At 42.8% G+C, this 21890-nt stretch overlaps 1 protein-coding gene across 6 annotated transcripts in view; it reads left to right on the forward strand.

The window, feature by feature from the left end:
• The window catches only part of KCNAB2 (potassium voltage-gated channel subfamily A regulatory beta subunit 2), a 420882-nt gene that overhangs the window by 378518 nt on the left and 20474 nt on the right, over nt 1-21890 (forward strand). For all 6 annotated transcript variants that reach the window (XM_068240498.1, XM_068240500.1, XM_068240499.1 and 3 more), the window contains 2 exons: nt 9807-9892; nt 15252-15372. In XM_068240498.1, the coding sequence (XP_068096599.1) occupies nt 9807-9892; nt 15252-15372 (207 nt within the window). The remainder of the gene's footprint in view (nt 1-9806; nt 9893-15251; nt 15373-21890) is intronic.

Raw genomic sequence — 21890 nt, forward strand, 5'->3', positions numbered from 1 at the left:
CACCTTATTACTACCCCCAAGCCCTCTTTTTGCCCTTCTTTGTCTATCATACCATTACCCCTTTAACTGAAATAGCTTTTTCTTTTGCATGGTGTAGATTTGGAGTTTTCTGGCTTTAATATCTATGCATCATTGGTGTTATGTTTGAGTGAACCTTTATAAAGCACATTACTTTTGGCAGTACACCTGTAATGTGGAAAAAATACTCAATGATGCTCAGTGACCTTCAAGAAATATGGATTTGCGTATTGTTCTTGAAGAACAGATTAATGCTACAGATGGGCAAAATAAATCAGTTCATTAAATTTTAATTCTGAATTAGTTTTTGTATAATATATGTTCAAACATGATTTTATTTCAAATTTGAATTATTTAGAAAATCGAATATAAAATTGAATATGCAATTGATAGAATTTTGTGGCTGTGGCTTTTTGTAAAAGAAAATGTAAAAAAAAGAAAAAAAAGTTTGGTGAGTTATTTGCCCTCTTGCAGCATTTCTTTGTTTTGCTTGTGTGATTGATCTTTTTTTTTTTTTTATCTGAAGAAAACTTTGCTTTGATATGCTCTGGTGCACTATGAAGGATTCTTGTGATATAAGAAGATGCTTGTGGGCAAGGTGTCCTCTTGACAGTGCATGAACGTATCTCTTGCTTTACATGGTTGATTTGCATATCTTAGCATGGGCCTATAAAAGGGAAGTGCATGATGTAGGCAGTTGCAGTATGGGTTATAGAAAAGTGTTTCTAAAAATATTTTCACATTACATTCAATGCATTAATGTAAAAAAAGCCATATGGAAAAATGTGTGGTAGGTTTCTTTTTTTTGAAATAAGTATTGAAACAACAGATGTTTTTATAAATAATTTACCATATTTGTAAAGTTCCAAAACACTATACAGGGAAGGGAGGGGTGCTAGAAAATGCATGTCCTTTAAGTTCAACATTTTGGCTATGATTACAAATACTTTTGTTTTGCAACTCAGCATTTAGAAACACTTATAAAGTCACAATTGCACCATTTAGGAGCACGATGGGGATACTTCTCTCTCTCTCTCTGAACAATTTGACCACCCACCTCTGCGTCATGCCACATCCACCTCATGCCTTTTTGTGACATATAAAGCTTCTCATTTATCAAGGTGTTGCCACATATAGTGGAAGTTAGTCTGATTCAACTAGACTTCCTCTCAGATTTCTAAAGAAGTACAGATAGATGTTCTTCCAAGAGTTATGTCATATATCATTTATTAACCTATAATTACAGTAAACTGCATTTTGCCCACTTAAGTGTCACAGATATTTGTATTGAGATGCTAACCTCATTCTAAAACTAGGCTTCACCTATTTCGATTGGCACTTTTGGACCACAAAAGCATCATGGTTTACTGCTGCAGGAAACAATAGTTTGATGCATACTGTGAAGTATACAGTCAATAAAATGTATACTTCACTGCAACTGTAAATGTGAACGTTGACTGATACCGCACAGCATGCCTCACATTATGCTGACGGATTCCACTGCACCACACTGCTAAAGTGCCAATGTAAATGTATTGGCATTAGCAATGTCATTATATTGTGTGATGCAATGTACCACAACACCCCAGAGTGAACATAGCCTAAAAGTGCAAACACATGTATAATAACTGAGGAGCACAGGGCCTGCGATTAGGACCCAATCCCTTTAGTGATAGTTCCAGGCAAGATTGGTATACAGACACTCAGCTGCATAATGTCTACTGTTTCTATGGAAAAGGGAGGAGGAATAATGAGAGGAGTGAGTTGTCAAAGATCCATAATGCCAGTTAATTTCAACTGAGCACATTGTTCTCCACCTTACCCCTCCTACTCAAAGCCACTGGGCCGTATGCCATGCCATAGTTTCTGCTTACCTTTCCATAGCAACAGAATGGATTGCTAGTCTGTTGGCTAGTGATGTGTCTGTTCAGCACATTACCCCTAACTGGTACATACATGCAGATGCCAGGAATTGCATGTGTGTTTGCCACTTTTGGCTCATGACAGTTAATCCCTGTTGTCCACTATGGTGATATCTTATCTACAGAGGGATGCAAAAGTTTGGGCAACCTTGTTAATCGTCATGATTTTCCTGTATAAATCATTGGTTATTAGGATAAAAAATGTCAGTTAAATATATCATATAGGAGACACACACAATGATATTTGAGAAGTGAAATGAAGTTTATTGGATTTACAGAAAGTGTGCAATCATTGTTTAAACAAAATTAGGCAGGTGCATACATTTGGGCACAAGCAAAAAGAAACTAACTCTTTGTTTAGTAGATCCTTCTTTTGCAAAAATTACAGCCTCTAAATGCTTTCAGTAGGTTCCAATGAGAGTCTGGATTCTGGTTGAATGTATTTTGGACCATTCCTGTTTACAAAACATCTCTAGTTCATTCAGGTTTGATGGCTTCTGATGGACATCTCTCTTTAACTCACACCACAGATTTTCAATTATATTCAGGTCTGGGGGCTGAGATGGCCATTCCAGAATGTTGCACTTGTTCCTCTGCATGAATGCCTTCGTGGTTTTTGAGCAGTATTTTGGGTCGTTATCTTGTTGAAAGATCCAGCCCTGGCACAGCTTCAGCTTTGTCACTGATTCCTGCTGATACTGAGTGGAATCCATGCTTCCCTCAACTTTGACAAGACTCGCAGTCCCTGCACTGGCCACACAGCCTCACAGCATGATGGAACCACCCCCATATCCCATATTTTACTGTAGGTGGCAGGTGTTTTTCTTGAAATGCTGTGTTCTTTTTCCTCCATTCATAATGCCCATTGTTATGCCCAAATAACTCAATTTTAGTTTCATCAGTCCACAGCACCTTTTTCCAAAATGAACCTGGCTTGTCCAAATGTGCTTTAGCATACCTCAAGCAGCTCTGTTTGTGCTGTGGGCGGAGAAAAGGCTTCCTCTGCATCACTCTTGCATACAGCATTTCCATGTGTAAAGTGTGCTGAATGGTTGAACGATGCATCATGACTCCATCTGTAGCAAGATTATGTTGTAGGTCTTTGATGCTGGTCTGTTGATTGACTCTGACTGTTCTCACCATTAGTCACTTCTGTCTATCCAAGATTTTTCTTGGTCTGCCACTTCGAGCCTTAACTTAAACTGAACCTGTGGTCTTCCATTTCCTCAATATGTTCCTAACTGTGGAAACCGAGAGCTGAAATCTCTGAGCTTTCTGTATCCTTCCCCTAAACCATGATGGTGAACAATCTTTGTCTTCAGGTCATTTGAGAGTTGTTTTGAGACCCCCATGTTTCTACTCTTCAGAGAAAATTAAAAGAGGAAAACTTATAATTGACCCCCTTAAAGAGACTCTGTAACATCAGAAACATCCCCTGGTGGGTACTCACCTCGGGTGGGGGAAGCCTCCGGATCCTAATGAGGCTTCCCACGCCGTCCTCTGTCCCACGGGGGTCTCGCTGCACCCCTCTGAACAGCCGGCGACAGACCCGACTGTAAATTCAATATTTACCTTTGCTGGCTCCAGCGTGGGCGCTGTGGCTGCTTTCGGCTCTGAAGTAGACGGAAATACCCGATCTCAGTCGGGTCCGCTCTACTGCGCAGGCGCCGGAAACTTGCGCCTGAGCAGTAGAGCAGACCCGACGGCGATCGGGTATTTCCGCCTACTTCGGAGCCGACAGCCGTCAGAGCGCCTGCGCAGGAGCCGGGAAGGTAAATATTGACGTCCTCTTGCACGGAGGGCTGCAGCGAGACCCCTGAAGGACGGAGGACGGCGTGGGAAGCCTCATTAGGATCCGGAGGCTTCCCCCACCCGAGGTGAGTACCCCCCAGAGGACGTTTTAACGTTACAGATCCTCTTTAAAGGGGACCAGAGGTGCCAGAAAAAAGATTCTATACATACCTGGGGCTTCCTCCAGCCCCATACGCACGGATCGCTCCCACGCCGCCGTCCTCCGCTTCCTAGATCCGCCGGTACCGGGTCCCGTCACTTCCGGCGGACGCGGCCAATTGTCCGCATGAGCAGGGGCTCCCTCCATACCCTTACGTGTGCGGCTGCGCAGTAGGCAGGCGCACGCGTAAGGGTATGCCGGGAGCCCCTGTAATGCGGACAATTGGCCACGTGCTGCCGCCGACTGCCCGAAACTATGGGACCTGGTACCGCCGGATACAGGAAGCGGAGGACGGCGGCGTGGGAGTGCGTATGGGGCTGGAGGAAGCCCCAGGTATGTATAGAATCTTTTTTCTGGGGCCTCTGGTTTCCTTTAAATACTCTTTCTCATAATTGGATTCACCTGTGTTTGTAGGTCACTGAGCTTACCAAGCCAATATGAGTTTCAATAATTAGTTCTAAAGGTTTTGGGATCAATAAAATGACAACATTTATGCACCTGCCTAATTTTATTTAAACAATTACTGCGCACGTTCTGTAAATCTAATAAACTTCTTTTCACTTCTCAATAATCACTGTGTGTGCCTCCTATATGATATATTTAACTGACATTTTTTATCGTAACAACCAACGATTTATACAGGAAAATCATGACGATTAACAAGGTTGTCCAAACTTCCGCACCCCACAGCAGTCAAACAAGTTTTTCTTGTGTCCTAAATATAAAACTTGCCAGGCTAACTAGAATGTCCAAAAAAGGAAATGTATTGTAATATTTCACATTTTCTTTATACGGTATATTTTTTTTTTATATTTTCAGAATTAAATTAATAAGTAAAACAAAAAATGAAAGCAAATTCTTTGCATTTCCATTTAATAATTAAAGAGCTTAAAGAACATCTCCAGGCAACATGCTGCATTATTCAACGGAGGGAGGAGATATTTCACAATTAATTTGGGTTGGAACTTAACTTTTTTCCATCGATTCTTGTTATATGTACTGTGGGGAATGGAGTAAACATTTTATGCAGCTATGGAGATTTGGGGCTGGGTTGGAAATCCCCGGCCAGCAGAAATGAATAGGGAAATATGTTTTCCAACAAGTGGCCTAGTGTACACATGCAGTCTATGGTGAAAAAAAATTCTTGAGTAGTTTGGTCATGTTCCTTCATCTTTAATTTAAAGAATCATGTTCATATTGGGAAAAAAATGCAGTTATGGTGAAAGGTCTTGCTAATTCTATGTTCAGTAACAACTTTAACTTTAACCTCTTCCCCATGCAAAATGGCAACTAACATCTGCTGTACAACAAAACCTGTAGAGAAATGTTAACTTTTTATTATACCCAGTATCTGGATCCATGTCTACTTAGTTATTTTACTTTTTTGACTGGAACCTGATATTTCAGATGTTCTCAATAGTTAATCTCATTTCAGCTAGTCACAATTTGTGATAAGTACAGGCAGGGAATTCAGTTTACCCACTTAAAGCCTTAAGCTGCAGGTTAATTGTCTGCTAGCTAATGGATCAGCAGCTGCTGGTTTTAATGCATGCAGTTTATTGCTCTTCCCTGGGACAATGGAAATGTTCATGTTACAATTTTGTTGCTCATCACGAGCCACCATTTTATAGGATTGAATGCTGATGCTGTCTGACATAAATGTGAGGCTTAGTTAATTTACTATATAAGTACAAATATGTTAAATCCCTACAACCACAACAACTCAATGAAAAGCAGACCAAAACCCAGAAAATCACAAAAAGCAAACAAAACTGCAGAAAAATTGCACGTCTTTCGGGGTTTTGGTGGGTTTTGTGTTTTTAAAGATGGTGATAGCCTGAGCTTGATGCAGCAACCCACTTATCAAACATTTTAAACAAGGGTGGAAGAGTAGCTAGGTAGCATTTTTGTCTTTTCCATTTATGATTTAATATGGTCAAAGCTTTTGTTTTTCTTTGGTTCCTCTTTAAAGGGTATTTGGCTTGGGTTGGCTTCTGAATTAAAAACTTTTTTTTTTGTGTGATTTTATTATATACTTTTGGTGATTGTGGTTTTCACTAGCAAGGAATACTTATATTATTTTGGACCACCCTTCCAGCACTGTTACAGAGCACTAGCAATGCCAGTCTGAAAGAGGCCTTCTAGTTTGCCGGTTAACTTAAAAAAAAAAAAAGTATATGTAGTTATGGTAATGGTTAGCTAAGCCTAATATGTTCAGTGTGCGATAAATGATTATCTTTTGATTATCATTTGTGACTGCTAATGTACATTGTGGTTTCCTGTAAGCGTGTTTTTTTACAGCTTTCCTGAATATTGGCATACTATTGATGCGGTCAGTGGAAATTTCTCTTTTGTATGCCTCTGATATTTCATGCTCTCATTAATGAAGACCTTCATGATATTTAACTGGATTAGGTATTAAATAAAAATACATTTGTATTGTATAATGTTTTAATTTTGAAAACTTAAAAAAAACTTTAAAAAAAAAAAAAGTCATCTCTTCCTTGCACCCCCTACCTAACATCAGCTCCATCAGTTTCAGGATTGAAGGGCTATCATGTCATTGCAGCTACCTGACCTCCCACTGACACTACTGGAGGGGAGCATGGCCCCCCTTGTTGTGATCTGCAGTAAAGGACATGGCTGCTTCTGGGTAGGCTCAGCACTGGGGATTTTGGGGTGAAGGAGGGGGCATGGCCATACTGCAACTCGTAGAAGTAGTGGAAGAGAAAGCACAGGGGGTCCGGGAGCCCAATCTGGTGCAGTACGTTAATCAGTAAGGAGATATTTAGTAAGTACAATGTATTTATACTCACAAGTGTTGGTTGCTATATGAGGCAACCACTCGTGTTGGCCTGTGGGAAAGTACCGTCCCCACTCGGCCTTTTGTCCTTGGTCGCAACTCCAAAAAATCGATCTATCGGAAACTTTACGAAATTAATCTTCCCCTGAGATTAGGGGTTTGGGTAACTTTGGGAAAAGGGTAGGAGGCACCCGGAAGAACGTAATAATATAATCACTCTATGCGGTAGGTACAGCATTCAATAAAAAGAATTGGTGTGGTCCGGGCGCCGGATACCCGGAAGCTTCGGAATAGAGGCATTGTTACTGACCTGAGGAAGCAGTTTTTACAGTGAAACGCGTTGTCTTGTGCAAAATAAATAGAATTCCAAAAAGAAAGAAATCCCGTTTGTATACTTCCCATAAAGGGACAACTAGAAGGTAGGACCACACCAATTCTTTTTATTGAATGCTGTACCTACTGTACCTACTATTTCCTGCAGTTGTGTGGCTCAGGCACTGGGGTTATATCTGGATTAGATAATTTATTTAAGGCTGTGATGTCCAAGTCTGAGATTTCTTATTAATTCTCAGTTCTGAGTCATCTCAGACATTTAAAGAGGAGCTGTCAGCCATACTATCTCAGAAAAAAAACACATCTATAAGTAGATAAATACTTGCTCTATCTACACAACCTGTATTGCACTGTCCACTTTTTGATTTTAGTGATTTTTCTACAGTAAAAAAAAAAAAAAAAAAAAGAGAAAATCCTTTTCTTTCCCATTTTTAGTGTGGCTATTTTGAAGCCAATCCTGATGTAATTTCCTCCCTTACTCTGCCCTTCCTGATTTGCCCACCCTCCACTATAGTGCATTGTCTCAGCATGAGAAATAGTGGCCCATCAGAGAGGAACAGAGGTGTGGGAGGGGAGCACAGGAGGGAAAGAGGCTTCAGCAAATCAGGCTGCATTAGTTAAGTCTGAGAAGCAAAAAAGCACAACCCAGCATGCCCTGCAACTTCCTTTTTGAGTACCAAATTTTGTGTGTACCAAATAAGTCAGATAAACTTGGGAATGATCATTTATCAACAAGAAAAGTAATAGTGATTTTAACTTTTGGATTGCCTGGTTAGCATTCTTATTGTTTACCAGATAAAAATAAAGAATTAATTTTTTATTTTATGTCCGACAGTTACACAATATACTGTACTATTTGACTGTACAATCTTTGTGCAAACTTACCAAATCTATTTACTATAGCCAACAGATTGGGTATAGTTTAGATATATTGATCAGAAAAGCCCTTATACTACAGGGATATGGGATTGGACAGAGAATGTACACAGATGTAATCTTAGAAATAGAATGCTCAGATGTTGACCAGAAGCTACTGTGAGTGTGGCTTCTGGTTTTTGGACAGCATGATCCCCACTATTCAGGCTGCAAGGGGTGGGTTAATCTTAGAAGATTGCAGCCTAATGCTGGATACACACGGTGCGTTCGTGCACTCGATTTTCCCGTCGATTCCCGTCGATTCGTTTATTTCCAACATGTCTGATTTGGATTTCGATGGATCGTTAGGTCGATTCGCATGCAAAGTATGCCGAATCGACCTAACGATCCATCGAAAGCCAAATCGGACATGTTGGAAATAAACGAATCGACGGGAAAATCGAGTGCACGAACGCACCGTGTGTATCCAGCATAACAGGCAGTCAGTGGAGCAGGAAGTGGACAGTGTCAGAGATCCTTACCGGAAATTATACTAACTGATGTATTTGACATCAGCGGATTAATTACATTTTACACAGGCATACTCAAACTGTGCAACTGCCTACCTGGAAATACATTTGTGCCTGTAGTGAGGTTCTAAATACTCAACATAGTTTCTATTTAATACTGGAAGATAATATCTCCTTTGGAAAGGGGAAGAAAAATAACAAAACGATTGCAAGGACAACCTAAAAATGCATTAAAAGGGATGAAGGAGAGAAGCGTTAAGGAAAGCGTGATGTAGGTAGGTATTCCGAGTGGTTTTCAGACTCTGACCACAAGGCTATCGGCCAGAGAGGTGTGTGGAGAATGTTTCCATCTCCATACAGGTGGCTTCCACAGAGGAGTCAGCCTCGATCAGGCACCATTTGGAGAATCTGGAAGTTTCACGAGTACAAGAGAGGTTAAGAGGAATGTGAAAATCTGGTGTCATTGGAGGAAAAAGTGTGACTTAAAAACAGCTCACCAACGGCTAATCAAAAAGTAAAGCTATATAGATTTAAAAGAATAGTTTCATTGTAAAGCCAAGAAATTGTAAAATACCTAGCAATTCATTTTGTGGTAACAAACAGCCTATTTAGGACGTGGCATATAGAGTGGTCCTAGAAAATTTGAGTTTTTTAGAGCACACTGTTATACTTACACAGCTGTGACAATCACTACAACCAAATGTTCCTAACACCCCAACTCCAGAATGTCTAATGCCTGTTTTGTTAAGGTTAGTGATGGAATGTGTGGTGACCTTACTATCTGTCTTTAATGCATCCTGGATTGGGGCATATGTAATACATGAGATAAGATTATTTGAAAAAAAAATCTTTGTTTTGTTTACCTTTGTTCCCTCCCCTCCCTCCCCCCTTTAACCCGTTTTATTTCCACCCTACTGGAAAAAAAACATAGGCACTTGGCACACAGCTGTTCCAACTATAATGCCATGTGCTCCAATTATAACGCATTTTATTATGCAACAGTGGCAAAAAATATAGGAATGGTTGCATGATAAAAGCTTTGCTAAGCAAAGAAGACAATTGGTCTCAGTTGGTTTTCATTCCTTATGCAAACCCAATGCCATGTGTACTAAGGCTTTGTTGACTGCAGCTTTGCTGTACCTTGTAATCCTTTCTCATCTTTCTTGGCCCTGGGAAAGGTGATGGCTGTAAGAAGCATTTTTGACCTGTGTGTTTCTTTAGTGTGTTGAGCATCGCTTCTGAGTGTAGATTGATTCAACAGCTTGCAAGATGTCCTTGCAGCATTCTTTCCCTGTTGGTGTTGTAGTTTTAGCTTCCTGCATGGTTATTATGCAACACTGTGGGTTCATCTGGTTCTTTACTATCTTGTCTTCCCCTTGTGTTTCTCTCTGCAGAAACCGTCAGAGCCATGACACATGTAATTAACCAAGGAATGGCGATGTACTGGGGGACATCACGCTGGAGCTCAATGGAAATTATGGTATGGACATTTAAAGAAAACCTGAACTGAAAATTAAAAGTGAAATAAACATACACAGGTCATACTTACCTCCCGCGTAGTCTACTCCTCAATCTCTTTCTCCTTTCCCACGTCCTGTTTGTCCACTGGGATAAAGGAAACTCTCTGTCCTCCATTTTGAAAATGGTCATTACCGCAAAACAGCTTTCTGGTCAGCACACTGTTAAACTGTCATATAGCCCACTTGAGCCATAGGAAAACATAGACATTACTTGGCATATCAGTTGTCCTCTCAGCTATAACTGACAGCAACTGATAAATAACTGACAGCAACTGATATATTTCAATTCTGACAAAATGTTGTCAGAACTCGAAGCAATCACTGTCAGAAGAAAATGGTGCGCTTCTGAGAGGAACTGATGGCAAGGTAACTATGTAATGTTCATTTGAAGTTACCTCATGTGTTTATTTTAAATAATTTTACTCAGTACAGGTTCTCTTTAAGGAGAAAAAGTAGAAAACAAAAAATGTGCTGGATTTTTTAATAAAATCTTGAAAGGTGGAAGTTTTCATTAGGTTTTCATTCCTTTCCATGCTATTTTGTGAAATGTCACTTCCTGTTTTGTTACTGTCAGATTTATTCTCTCTCCCTGTGTTAATATTGTCTTCAGCTGCTATAGGAACAGAAATGGTAGGAAATGTACCCAAAAGGTTTAGGTTGTTTGAGTCAAAGTACAACATTTAACCACTTGCCGACCGCACGCTTATACCGTGCGTCGGCAAAGTGGCAGCTGCAGGACCAGCGACGCAGTACTGCGTCGCCAGCTGCAGGCTGATTAATTAGGAAGCAGCCGCTCGCGCGAGCGGCTGCTTCCTGTCAAATCACGGCGGGGGGCTCCGTGAATAGCCTGCGGGCCGCCGATGGCGGCTCGCAGGCTAAATGTAAACACAAGCGGAAATAATCCGCTTTGTTTACATTGTACGGCGCTGCAGCGCCGTAAGGCAGATCGGCGATCCCCGGCCAATCAGCGGCCGGGGATCGCCTCCATGTGACAGGGGACGTCCTGTCACTGGCTGCACAGGACGGATAGCGTCCTGTGCAGCCCGGATCACCGGGAGGGAGAGGTAGGAGAGGGAGGGGGGTGAATGTCGCAGCGGAGGGGGGCTTTGAGGTGCCCCCCCCCCCCGCAACTAGCCTGCCCACCAGAGCGATCAGACCCCCCCTGCACACCATCCCCATAGGGGGGAAAAAAGGGGGGCGATCTGATCGCTCTGCGTGCCCTCTGATCTGTGCTGGGGGCTGCAGAGCCCACCCAGCACAGATCCCTTCAAACAGCGCTGGTCCTTAAGGGGGGGTAAAGGGTGGGTCCTCAAGTGGTTAAAAATGTGTTTATAGTATCTAAAAACCTATTTTAGTCATATTTTAAAGCAGTAGAAAAACAAAAGAAAGAGTAAATTGCAATATCTTCTATAACTAGGACAATATTTTTATATAACTTATTCTAGAGTTCTCATTTAATACCCCCTACATTCTGGCACCAATAGGCACATGCTTGTTGTGGTAGTCCACCACCAGGTTTTCCCCATCACTTAGGATGAGATGATGGACATAATGCAGTAGCTGATATAATATGTGTCATTGTAGAAAACACAAACACAGGAAATCTTCCTCGAGAAAAATTACATTTTACAAAAAGCAAATATAGGGAATAAAACATGATGACAAAATATGCTGCTTTACCAAAATATCTTCCTTTTTATTTAAAATAATTAGTCACTGCCATAAAGGTCTTTTAGACCTACAGATATGTAGTTTACATTAGAATACCTCTGGCCAGTTAAACTGACCTCTGGCCAGTTGAAATTCATGCTGCTCTGCCCATCTATACTCAACCACAGAAAAATATTAAAAATAGCAAAGCTTAAGTAAACAGAGCTTTTGGCTAAATATACATTATTAGGAGCATGCTTAAAATGTTGATGGTAAGTTGAGCAGACAAGAGCTAGTTCTAGTGAAATGCTCACAGGAGATGCTAGCTTAATTATTTTTGGAGTTGAATGAGCATTTATACGCAACACGGGACAGTGCGCTAGGCTGAATAGCATATAGCACACACAGTACATGTGTGTCTGATGGATTTAGTCTATAATTACATCCTTATGCCTTTTCTCCCCTTCCTTCTACTCTGCATATAGTATGACTATGTTAATACAGGCAGAAGTATAAGTGTTCTACAGTTACCTTAATATACCGTATTTTTCGGAATATAAGACGCTCTGGAATATAAGACTCACCTAGGTTTAGAGGGCAAAAATCTGGGGAAAAAAATGTAAACAGTATATAATAAACCTGGTGCGTCCATATTCCAGGAGCATATTGTACAGTACATGTTCTCCCCATTGTCCTCTTGTGTCCACTATGTGTCCCTTTCTGTCCCCCTGTGTGTGGCATCCCTTCCTGCCACCTTGTGTGATCCTCTTGCCTCATGTGTCCCCTCATGTCCTGTATGTCTCCTCCAGCCCCCCTTTGTGGTCCTCCAGGCCCCTTGTGTCCACTCCTGTCCCCCTGTGTGTGTCTGTGTCCCCTCCTGCCCCTCTTGTGTGTGTTTCTGTGTCCCCTTCACCCCCCCCCCCCTGTGTGGTCCTCCAGTCCCTGTGTCCCCTTCACCCCCCCCCCCTGTGTGGTCCTCCAGTCCCTGTGTCCCCCTCCTGTCCGTGCCCCCTCCTGTGCATGTCCATGTGTGTGCCCCCCCCCCCCCCAGTCCCTATCCTGTCCTCTGCCCCCCCCCCCCCATGTCGAGCTCTCCCCCGGTAACAATAACTGCAGAGCAACTCACCTTTCTATGGATTCCAGCGCTGTGTAGTCTGCTGTGTGGTCCTCCGCCTCCAGCATGTCAGCTACACCTGTAAATGAAAAGTTAGCGCAGAGATGCTCACCTACTCAGCGGCAGCTGCGGCGTTGGCAGCACGATCATCTCGGCCCGGGAGGCTTCCCCTAGTGACGGCTCCTGCTAATGAGTCATGGGGAATGACTCATTGAATCATTCACAGGAGCCATCTCACCTTATGGGTCGGATCTCACCTTCCTAGTAATAATTCAGTCACATTACAGAGACAAGAGAAGATATATATTGACTCAATGAGTCATTAGCAGGAGCCGTCACTAGGGGAAGCCTCCCGGGAGAGATGTCTGCAGATCGTGCTGCCACCACCACGGCTACTGCTGAGTAGGTGAGCGTCTCTGCGCTAACTTTTCATTTACAGGTGTAGCTGACATGCTGGAGGCAGAGGACCACACAGCAGACCACACAGCGCTGGAATCCATAGAAAGGTGAGTTGCTCTGCAGTTATTGTTACCGGGGGAGCGGACTGGCAGACCACACAGGGGGACAAGGCAGGGAGTCCCCGACAATGCGACGGTTCTGAAGTCGGGGATTCCCTGCCTTTGGAATATAAGACGCAGGCACTTTTTCTTCCTATTTTTGGGGGAGAAAAAGTGCGTCTTATATTCCGAAAAATACGGTAGGTACCTGATATTGGAACTACATCTTATTGGATCATTATTAGCGTGAACCTGAACTGATGAACACTTTTGCCAACAAAAGCTATGAGCAAGTTCCACAAATCCCAGGCTGTTCAGAAGGTAATCTTTTTTTGACTACAAAGTAAGATGGCAGCCCCCATAAAACAGAGATGGCAATTTCTGCAGCTCTGTGCGGAAAGGTAATATGTCCCCAAGCCCTTGTAAACAGTGTAATTTGGGTAATTTGTCTGGAAGCGCTGCCAATATCTCCTGCTGTACAAGAAGTGTAATTTGGATGTCTTTAACATGACAGAAATTAGGTCATGTAGATTAAAACAAATGCTAAGGTCAGTTTTGCTTTAAATGCCAATAGAAATAATAAATCACTTTTTTCACAATATGTTCAGCATAGTGCAGTGCAAACCATGTTAAAGTGTATGAGATATTTTGCTTCGGATTAAAGGATACCTGTTACCAGCGGGGATGGGGGGAGGGGGGGAGGTTAAATACACAACTAAGAAGAGGGAAGGCACTGGAACCTTTAGAGCTTTCCGGCTCCTCTCATTCCACCACCAGGCAAAGCCCACTCCAGCTTTCAACTTTAATGTTGAGAAAGCTTTTGGGTCTCCTCAGAATGCTCGGGTCACCTGCTGACTGCTTCTTCTGGTCTCCTCAGAATTATTTGGGCATCCGAGTACTTCCACAGATGAGTGACTCAATACTGGGCGTGCATGAGCATGGACTTGCGTGTGCACAGTATGGATCTGCTGGTCTTTGGAAGGACCCAGAGACCCATGTACTACTGAGGAGACCAAAAGACACAGTTGGGGGAAGATTTGAATGGAGGCCCAATGGTGGAAAGAGAGATCACACAGAGGACTGAAAAGGTTCTACAGGTTTCAGAGCCTTCCCCCTATGCCTTCTTTGGTTTTTAACTTAACCATTCCAGCCCCAACCCCCCTCCCCCGTAATTACAGATGCCCTTCAAGAAACGTACTTCCTTTTCTTTCCCACTGTCCAATCTTCCACTCTACCTTTGACCACAATCACTTGTCTCTCTATTCTCTTGCCTTCTGCCTCTTGTCTCTCATTTCTTTTCTTCTCACACAACTCTGAGTCTTTCTCACCCAGGGCTGACTCTCTGCAAAGGCCCTAAGGCTGGTACATAGCTTGGGTAGACAAGTAGCATATGAAAGAGAATGGATGCAAATGGAACAGAAAGACTTTACAAGGATGAGTGTAGGTGCTTCTCAATGGACAGTGCACAGGAAAGAAGGGGCCTGCCATACACAGAAGAAGAGACCGCAACACAGAGAGAATTGCTATGGAGTAGGGTAGTTGCTGCACATGAGGGGCTATGTGCAGGTAATGGAATGCCGCTGTACTAGGAATGGAGGATGCTTCTACACATGGTAGAGAGAGGCATGTTGATGATTGTATCTGATAAACATGGTCAGAGAGAAGGGTGGTCTGCTTAGGCAATTAGCGATTTTAGAGACCATCATTGGCAGCTGTCATAATGTCTCAGTATATATCCACTTTACCAAAGACTGCAGTGTCTTGGAAACTTCCATCAAGGCTGTAACAAGATGCTTCTCCCAAATATAGATCTGTATGAGAATAATGAACTGTGCAACTACTGTATATGTTGTACAGGAATTCTCCATTTCAGTATCACCAAGCATCCTGTCTTATAATAGTAGGTGTTGAATTGACATTTTCCACTGCATTATAAATCTGCATTTGCTCACATTATTTTTCTACCACTATGCCCTCTGCTGGCTGACTGGCATAACACCAACCGTCATCTCAGCACTCAGCAGTATGCACTACATATTTTTGTCTTTCTTTATGTAGGAGGCATACTCTGTAGCACGGCAGTTTAATTTAATTCCTCCTATCTGTGAACAAGCGGAATATCACATGTTTCAGAGAGAGAAGGTGGAAGTCCAACTCCCGGAGCTCTTTCACAAGATTGGTATGTTTCAGAGTCAGATGCCTTATGTAAAGTGTAAACCTATATAACTAAATAGATAATGGTCATTATGATTATTATTGATAATTAAAATGTTTGTTAAAATAATTCACTTATTTTTGAGAGATCACTTTTTCTATAATCAGTGTTCACTACTACTATTGATCAGGAACATTTACCTGCTGGACCACTCTGGCCATATGTGACCTCTTACTCTGCCTGTATTCATTTTGGTTCAGGATTTTTTCAGATTGTATTCACTGAAATTTTGCAGTGATTGTTCCTAAGAGTTTTCTATGGGCAACTGTTTAATAATAATGCTAACATTTGTATATCGCTTTTCTCCTGTCAGACTCAAAGCACTTGAGAGCTGCAGCCACTAAGGGCATGCTCAATAGGCCACCCTGCAGTGTCAAGGAGTTTTGCCTAAGGACTCCTTACTGAATATGTACTGTGCCCAGGCAGGACTCGAACCCTTAGACCTTAACATGTACACTATCCAGCCACTACACACTGCTGCCCCTGCCTAGATGTCCTTTTATATACTGTATCAGCTACAATAGAGGTGCAAGATGAATTGGCAGGTGGCTTTTTAAGGACATCCTCCTCGGACAGATTCCTAATACTTAACATTAATATCTACATCAAAAACACTAGACGCTTCATTAGTTTAGCCTCAAATAATTTGCTGTAAGGCTTGGTGGTGTATTCTCCACAGTCAGCATGCAACGCATGAGCTGACGTGGAGGAGGTACACACACTAGCACAAGGAAACAGGCTATCCCTAGTATAGTGGAGGGGAGGACTGACTCCAACAGGAGATTGTGGCGCACAGAGCCGGTGCAGATCTGACAGCCACAAACAATGCTTTCGCTATAACGTCTCAGCGCAAAGTAGCGCTGAGCGCACAAACCAGAACTGAGGAGATCAGGACAGGTAAACAGAATGAACGCTTGCTAAACTAGCCACTACTTAGTGACAGCAAGCGTCCACAATAACACAGACTGGAATGAGGCAGCCAATGCGTTGCGGCGATGGCGTGCCTCACAAAGACAGGACAGGATAGTCAGGAAATAGCAGGATCAAGATAGATGAACGTAACACAGACAAATATACAATAAGTATGTATTCCTAGCGTATTACAATTACAGCTATCAATGAAACTATTTGTAACGTCTGACTAACATATGTATATATCGGCAATGAACCGATATATGACATAAGCAGGAACGCTGACTAGGACTGGAGTAATACAGGGAACAGGACTCAGAAGGATTCGCCATCTCTTCGCAGAGATGAACGCAATCCACAAACGGTAACAGAACAGGATTCAGAAGGATTCGTTATCTCTTCGCAGAGATGAACGCAATCCACAAACAGTAACAGAACAGGATTCAGAAGGATTCGTTATCTCTTCGCAGAGATGAACGCAATCCACAAACGGTAACAGGACAGGATTCAGAAGGATTCGTTATCTCCTCGCAGAGATGAACGCAATCCACGAACAGGACCAGGAGCAGGATACTAGCTCAGCACGGGTGCTCACGATACGCGCAAACTACCAAAACGTGCTGGAAAGCTGACTAACTGCACACAGGATATAAACAGTTCGTGTACGTATACATCAGCGACACTGATGTATCAACGTAACACGAATACAAGGAAAATAATAAACGTGCTGGTATGCATATATATGGGCAATGAACCAATATATGATGCAAAACCAGCAAAGTATCTTTTAGAACAAGAAACACGATCGGGGCTGAAGCGACAGCAAGACTAGCTTACACTGAAGCTATGAAAACCCAAGGAAACCCTGCAGGAAGCAGATCTTTATACTGAGGTCATCCAATGGGAGCAGACATGCAGATTCCCACACAGGTGAATGATAATCAGTCACAAGCTGACAGCAGGGAAAGGCCGACAAAGCTATGCAGCTTGCATGAAAAGAGATCAGAACTACCTGAGCTGCAGCACTACTACTTCCAGCAATGCCTGCTGCAGCAGCGATCATTACATTTGCTTCACACAATTAATAACCTAAATTGCCCCTGGTTCATAACCACATGTACTTTTCATTACTTGTAGCTGAGGCTTTCTAAGCTCAGTTTTCTGGGTAAATATGTCTTAGAACAAAGTGGAGACCCTTTTGGCTCTTCAAAGTAAACCAGAGACGGAATAATTAAAAGATTTGATACTTATCCGGGGCTTCCTCCAGTTCTATAAGCACGTCTAATTCCTTCGCCGACCTACCGCGGTCTGCCGTTGAGTTGCAATCAGCCCCGGTAACTGACTTAATCGTGTCAGTTGAGGTCTTCTGCTCCTGCGCAGGAGGTCTAGGAGAAAAAAGTAAGGGAGGATATGACATCAGTATTGGCTTCAGTCAGAGGAAATCAAGATGGCAAATGCTAAGAACAGAATTATCTTTATTTACTATGTAGAATTCACTGAAATCAAAACGTGGACAGTACGACACATCTGTTATGTAAGTAGAGCAAGTAACTGTATCTACTAATATTTGTGTTTCTTTTTACTGGCATAGTATGGCTGACCCTGCTGCTTTAACATGGGCCCTAGAATCTTAATACTCTCAATTATTAATTTAGAATCCTGGCAGAATGAATTCAAAACACAGCTGTTGCTGCACATAGTATGACATTATGCAAAGAGTAAAATTATTTTGAAATTGAGTCAGGCTGCTGTTCCTACCAAAGGCTGGATCAACAGTATGTACAAGATAATACTGTGTTCCAGTACTTGATCATAAGACTCCTCATCAATGTGCATTAGAGCCAAAGAGGCATGGTTAGCCATCTCATGTTCCTTAACCCCCCTGGCGGTCTATTAAAAACCGCCAGGGGGCAGCGCGGCCATTTTTTTGTGATTTTTCTTTCTAAATCATGTAGCGAGCCTAGGGCTCGCTACATGATAGCCGCTGTGCAGCGGTGTCCCCCTACCCTCTTCGATCGCCTCCGGCGATCAGAAAATCCTGTTCATAGAACGGGATTTCCTGGAGGGCTTCCCCCGTCGCCATGGCGACGGTGCGGGATGACGTCATCGACGTTGTGACGTCATTGGGAGTCCCGATCCACCCCTCAGCGCTGCCTGGCACTTATTGGCCAGGCAGCGCACGGGGCCTGGGGGGGGGGGGGGTGCGGCGAATCAGCGGGTAGCGGTGGCGATCGTTATGCACACGCGTAGCAAAAAAAAAATTATGTAAATCGGCCCAGCAGGGCCTGTCACACACGGGGTTACCGCCAAGGAGGTTAAAGAGACACTGAAGCGGAAAAAAAATTATGATATCATGAATTGGTTGTGTAGTAGGGGTAATTGCTAGAACATTGGTAGAAAAAAAAATATTCTCATATTTTTATTTTCCGTTATACAGCTTTTTTTATAACATTGCATCATTCTCTAATATGGGCAATTTACACATTACTCAGCATTCTAAATGTTTTTATAGAACAGGCAGTGAACTTTTGACCTGTCCTGAACTATTCTCTGCAAAAGAAAAACACAATACCGCCCGAAATAACCTAATCAGAAGTCAGAGCTCTCTGCATCCTAGAACTCAATGGCTATTTGCATAGATAACAACTGGAGTTTCTTAACTCTTCCTGTACTGGAAACAAATGTTAGACTTAAGGTCCGTACACACGCCGGACTGCAGGCAACGACGGGTCCGTCGTCCCCTCCCGCCGGGCGGATCACTCAGAAACAGCCGTATCAGTCTGCAGACAGACTTGTACACACGCCGGACTGTCGTTGGAACGCCCACCCAGCGGGAGGTGACGACGGACCTGTCGTTGCCTGCAGTCCGGCGTGTGTACGGACCATTATGGCTCTGCTCCTAATGCTTTATTTCTTAGCTGTACTACACATACAAATTATATCATTTTTTTTTCGCTTCAGTGTCTCTTTAACCAGACAGGATTATATTTTCTACTAGGCTTTACTTATTATTTTTATTAAATTAATAGAGTATTGATTGTTCAAACAACAGGATACTTATGTTTAATAAGGTATGAGAGGAAGCAATGATGCAGTTGATGGATGGCATATATTATACCCTTAACTGCAGTCAGTAAATTAGTAAATCCCATGATTCTTACCAGGCACCAGAATATGTACTTGCTGTTATTAAAGAACACCTGAAGTGAGAGGGATATGGAGACTGTTATATTTACTTAATTTTAAAGGACCACTATTGCGAAAAATTTAAAAATGTAAAATGCACTTATATGCGTATGTGTATAAAATGTATATTTGTTCCCGAGTATAATGCAATATAAACATTTGTATAGATCCTTTCCAGGAAGTGCTTTTGTAAAGGAAAAAAAATACCTATAATTCACCATGAGGAGATGGGCAAGGCCAAAACCTGTCAGATTTTTACTGCTTACTGTAAATGACAGCAACATAGAAGAAAAGTACTTGATAGTGCATTTTACTCTGAGAGAAATGTACTTATCATACATGTGTATTTTTCTTTTTTTTTCTTAATATTGGTTCTTTACCCTCCTTGCCGGTTATCCCGAGCTGCGTGTTGTACGCGATTGCCGCCGCTAGCCGCCGATTCGCCGCTACCCGCTGCGCCCTGGGATCGCTACATGATTTAAAAAAATAAATTAAAAAGTGCTGCGCTGCCTCCTTGCCGGATTAATTAGACCGGCAAGGAGGTTAAAGGACCAGTATAGCAGAATATCATAAAATGTAAAATACATAAATATAAAATGTGTATTTCTCCCAGGGTAAAGTAATTGTGCGGTAGGCTGCAGACTTCATCGGAATTGCGGCAATTTTGATACATTCGGCGCACATGCGTTGCAGCTGTGTAAGTCTCCATAGACATTGCGTGTTCCTTGCCGCAGTAAAGCCTACCACTTTGCAATGCAGCGCCCAAGTGTGCAAGGGGCCTGACAGTTCAGGGTCCATGTCCACATTAACCTTCAGGAGATAAGCAGAGTAAACATTATCAGAACATATGCTACCATCTTTCTGCCTGTAAAATTTAATCTTAATAGAATTCCTCAGGTTCTCAGAGAGTTGGATCATTGAACACCGTTAAATAGTAGCTGACACCACAGATTTCTGTCTCCCAAACAAATTACTTCTGGTGTACATCTGACGTCACCATGGCCTCATTGTAACCTCCACTGCTAATAAGAAAATGATGGATGGTGGAAAACATTTGCCTTTAGCTCAATGCTTATAGTTACACATTAACCCTGTGGTGCAATAATTATTCATGCCTGTACAATAATCTGCAACATTGACTCTAAAGGTAGCCATACACTGGTCGATTTGCCATCAGATCCGACCAACAGATAGATCCCTCTCTGATCGAATCTGAAGTGGTACAGGGAATTGGGCAAATGATCATGCATCTGTCCTATGTATTCTGTAATATTCCTGTATTAACTGGCATCTGAGAAGATCAACCCATCCAGGACCAGTTCTAAACTTTTTGCTGCCTGAAGCAAACTTGTAAGGATGCTCCTCCTCCCCAGATTTGGAATGATTGCACAGCACTCAACAATTTCCACCGCGCGCTATAGCCATGGTGTCTTCATCCCCCCCCCTCGCCCCCCCAAAAAATGTTAGTTTTGTTTTACCTCAGGGTAGTTAGGTAGCCAGGTATAGGTGCATAGGTGCCCCAGTATAAGTAAACAGATGTAGGTGCCCCAATATAGGAAGCCAGGTATAGTCGCCCCCAGTATATGTAGTCAGGTATGGGTGTCCCCAGTATAGGAAGCCGGGTATGGGTGCCCCCAGTATTATAAACCAGGTATAGGTGCCCCAATATAGAAGCCAGGTATACGTGACCCCTAGTATAGGTAGCCAGGTATGGGTATCCCCTGTATAGGTGCCCCCAGTATAAGTATACAGATATAGGTGCCCCCAATATAGGAAGCCGGATATAGGTGCCCCCAGTATAGGTAGATAGTTATGGGAGTCTCCTGCATAGGTAGCCAGGTATAGGTGTCCCCCAGTGTAGGTAGCCAGGTATAGGTGCCCTCAGTATAGGGTATCAGGTATAGGTGCCCCCAGTATAGGAAGCCAGGTATAGTCGCCCCCAGTATAGGTAGTCAGGTATGGGTGTCCCCAGTATAAGTAGTCAGGTATGGGTGTCCCCAGTATAGGAAGCCAGGTATAGGTGACCTCAGTATAGGTAGCCGGGTATGGGTGCCCCCAGTATAGTAAACCAGGTATAGGTAGCCAGGTATAGGTGCCTCATGTATAGGTAGTAGCCCTTTACAGCGGCGAGAGGACTCACCAGCTCCATGCATTCCAGCGATGCATCAGTCTCTTCAGTAGCACCCCCAGCATCCATGGTTACAGCGCTCATACGCAATGAGCTGGAACGCATGGGGCTGGTGATACCTCTCGCCACTGCAGAGGGAAAGTGCCGCCGCCACTCCATATTTATACCCCGCCTCATGGAAGATCTTCCCCTGAATCCAACCAATTTGGATGAGACATGGTCTAACAGTGGTGTATACCGTAGTATAAAACACTGT

This window comes from Hyperolius riggenbachi, chromosome 6 (genome assembly GCF_040937935.1).
Source record: "Hyperolius riggenbachi isolate aHypRig1 chromosome 6, aHypRig1.pri, whole genome shotgun sequence".
NCBI lineage: Eukaryota > Metazoa > Chordata > Amphibia > Anura > Hyperoliidae > Hyperolius > Hyperolius riggenbachi.